This window comes from Myotis lucifugus, unplaced genomic scaffold, assembly GCF_000147115.1.
Source record: "Myotis lucifugus unplaced genomic scaffold, Myoluc2.0 scaffold_26, whole genome shotgun sequence".
NCBI classification, from domain to species: Eukaryota; Metazoa; Chordata; class Mammalia; order Chiroptera; family Vespertilionidae; genus Myotis; species Myotis lucifugus.
The window spans coordinates 2,293,385-2,296,899 of NW_005871074.1; the positions used below are offsets into that span (position 1 = coordinate 2,293,385).

Here is a 3,515-nt window from a genome sequence, read left to right on the forward strand (position 1 = left end):
CCATCAGGACGCTGGAGCCTGCCGACCGGGAAAAGGGACCAAGAGGTGGTCAGTGCACCTCAGAGTGACTGATCCAGCAGTTGTTCTGCCTTTAGGGTCAATTTGCATATTGCCCTTTTATTATGTAGGATTTTGGTTTGTATATGTTAGATTTTTGTCTTGACAACTTTTAGGCCTTCTGCAAATCTTTGGAATTTTAACTACATCACTAAAAAAAAGACATGTTATTCTTTTAGGCACATAGTTGCAGAAATACCAGTTATATAGAACTGGAAATAAATTGATCATTTATTTATTTGCTTAATTCTAGGCCATTGATTAACTATTCAAGAAAGTTGTTTCTATTTACTGATATATGTGAAAACCCTTTATAAAATACAATGCTTTGTATAAGTATGTGTGTATAACTTTAGAAACTACCTTATCAGTTTTGTGTACATTTGCAATGTATAAGGAGCAAAAGCTGAGCCAGACAGATTTTCCCAGAGGACAAGTCCAGTAAAGCTGACAGTGCGGAGTTTCTCCACATAATTGCTTTTCAAAACTATAGTGATCTGTGGAGTAAATATAATACTAATGTCTGGAGAAGCATTGATCTTGTAGATTGAGAAGGGAGCCAGGGAATTCAGTGGTGTGCTAGCAATTTGAAAATCAATATTGCTTCGTTTTGCCTTGAAGATGCTATAGAAGACATGTTGTGTGACTAGGTAACTTACACTTTGAAAGATAACTCACTTTCAGTACATTTGGTTTTGTGTGTATTGTTTTGCTTTTTACTTCTGAGATTACAAGTAATGTTCAGACTGCTAATAATAATAATAATAATAAAAAATAATAATTGATTTAGTTTAATTACTATTTCTACTTGACTTTTTATTTACTTTGCAGCTTTGATTAGTTTGTCCTTTGGAGGAGCAGTTGGGCTGATGTTTTTGATGCTTGGATGTGCCCTTCCAATATACAAGTATGTAAAATGTTTGTGGGGGGTTTTTTGCATATATAAGAATAACATTTTTCTGCTTTTAAAGCTCAAAAAATTTGTTTTTACTGCTGTAGAAGTAATCCTGAGAAACCATCTTCAAAAGAATGAGGAAGAGCTGTAATTGCTAATATGTAAAGTTCAAGATATATTGTTAAATGGAAAAGTGCAGCGATTCATTCGTAATTTTAAAGTTTTTATCAAATAGAAAGATGGAACGATCCACAAGAAGCTTAATAGGAGAGTAGGAAGGAAAAAGCAGAGGAGATGTGGGCAACTTTGAGTTTTCTCTTTTTGTGCTTTTGTATTGTTTGAGTTTTTTCCTTAAGCATATGTTCATTTGTAATTTTTTTCTAGTCTCAAAATATCTAGGAAAAGATTTTTAGTAAAAACATAGATAAATCTTTGCTTAGTATAAGCCTGTATGAATGACTCTTCAATCATATGTGTATTTTATCCTTGTATTTTAAAATAATTATGGACTATCGGAATTTGCAAAAATAGTACAGAACAGTCCCCTGTACCCTTCACACAGTTTCCCCTCAGTGATACTGTCTCACATAACTATAATTTTATTATTTTAACCAGAAAATGACAATACAGTAGCTGAGCTACAGGCTAAAAGCCATCTATTTTTATTGTAATCAATTCTATATTCTGGCTTAAAGTTTTCAGTATTACTTTCAGTTCATTTTCTCTACTTTGATTTTTTATATTTGAAGAGTTCCTAGTGACCTAAAAAAGTTTGGAGGTGTTCCAGCTCTGTGCTGAGGCAGGATGTCATTGAAGTCAAGGGCATGACTTTTGAATTTAAAAATCACTGTGATAACATTCCCATTTCCCGTATGCCTCTGTATTTATAACCTAAAATAAAATATAGTTTAAGTTTTAGGCCTTGATTCCAACTGTTTTAATTTATAAAGCATTTTCTTTTAATATAAGAAATATTTTACTAATTGTATCATAATTAACAATGGGAATACTATGATTCTGAATGTTCCTCTTTTTGGTGTTCAGGTTATAGCTTATGTTTAAGTTGTGTCATGTTTTGTACATTGCAATATTATTCCTTTGGTCCTTATTTTTAAAAAGCATATTTTATGTGTTGGAAAATGACATAAATAGCAAAACTACCTTAACTTATTTTTTCCTTTTTCTAGCCAATACTGGCCCCTCTTTGTTCTGTTTTTTTACATCCTTTCACCTATTCCATACTGCATAGCAAGAAGACTAGTGGATGATACAGATGCTATGAGTAACGCTTGTAAGGAACTTGCCATATTTCTTACAACAGGCATTGTTGTCTCAGCTTTCGGACTCCCTATTGTGTTTGCCAGAGCACACCTGGTAAGTGAACACATTCTTCACTAATGAAAAGTTTTTTTCAGGAAAAAATTTTTGTTAAAATGACATGAAAAAGTGATGAGACAAGGGAGCCTCTAGGATAGAGATTTTAGAAACATACTTTTGTTGTTAACTGATAAAAATGGTATCGGAGAGCATGGCTCAGGTGTGCAGCATGGTTGGCTTACCGATACTTTGCTGTCAGAATTGGGCACAAAAGCTAATCAACCAGGTGCTGAACAACCGCAGACCTGTGCTGTACAGCTCGAAACAGGGAAGACCCAAGGAGAGCATGTATTCTTTGCAGGTGGGGAAGTACAAAGGAAAAGGCTGGGTTACCTATACTCAGCTCTTCCTCCCAAACTCCCCGGTCATAGGTTCACTCTTTCATCTCTGGGGAAGTAGAGAAGACAGAAAAGATGGGGACTGGCCACCCTTTCATACTGCTCCTGCCCTTTTAAAGGATTGTACATGAGTATGTTTTCACCTCTGATATTGTCAATGTAATCTGCTCTCTGTATATTGGTTTTTTTGTTGGTTTTTGTTTTTTAATCTCTCTAGATAAAATTTTAGATTCACTAAAGAAGAGTTGGAGCAAATTTCTTTATAAACAGTAAATTGTAGAATTCTATGCTGCCTCCTCATAGCCCAGAAGGCAACAAGCTTCTTTTGAATAATCATCTTTCCATGATTTTGTCTTTTTAAAGGAACTAGAGATAAATACAAACAGTAAAATAGAGGTACTATTAAGTGTTCAGTAGTGTTTTAGATCATGCTTGGCACACAACTAGAGCCTTCATTTGCTTTTCATTTTCTTTTTGTTTTCATATGTCTATTAACTGACTGTTTATATCTTATTTCCATAGATTGCGTGGGGAGCTTGTGCACTTGTTCTCACAGGAAACACAGTCATCTTTGCAACTATACTGGGCTTTTTCTTGGTCTTTGGAAGCAATGACGACTTCAGCTGGCAGCAGTGGTGAAAGAAATTACTGAACTCTTATCAAGTGGACTTCTTGTCATTTGTTGGCCATCCATGCACACAGGAGATGGGGCAGCAATGCTGAATGGTATAGCAAGCCTGTTGGGGTGTTCTAGATACTCCCTTCTCCCTTTTATTGTAAGCATACTATTTTCACAGAGACTTGCTAAAGGATTAAAAGGATTTTCTCTTTTGGAAAAAAAAGCTTGA

The 3,515-nt window shown here is 34.8% G+C and overlaps 1 protein-coding gene across 1 annotated transcript; it reads left to right on the forward strand.

Moving 5' to 3' along the window:
- The first annotated feature begins 878 nt into the window (after positions 1–878).
- On the forward strand, positions 879–3,509 carry LEPROTL1 (leptin receptor overlapping transcript like 1). The gene is made up of 3 exons (XM_006086176.3): positions 879–964; positions 2,140–2,326; positions 3,190–3,509. The coding sequence occupies exons 1-3, from the start codon at positions 927–929 to the stop codon at positions 3,304–3,306; spliced, it is 342 nt and encodes a 113-aa protein (XP_006086238.1). The 5' UTR covers positions 879–926; the 3' UTR covers positions 3,307–3,509.
- The last annotated feature ends 6 nt before the right edge of the window (positions 3,510–3,515 follow it).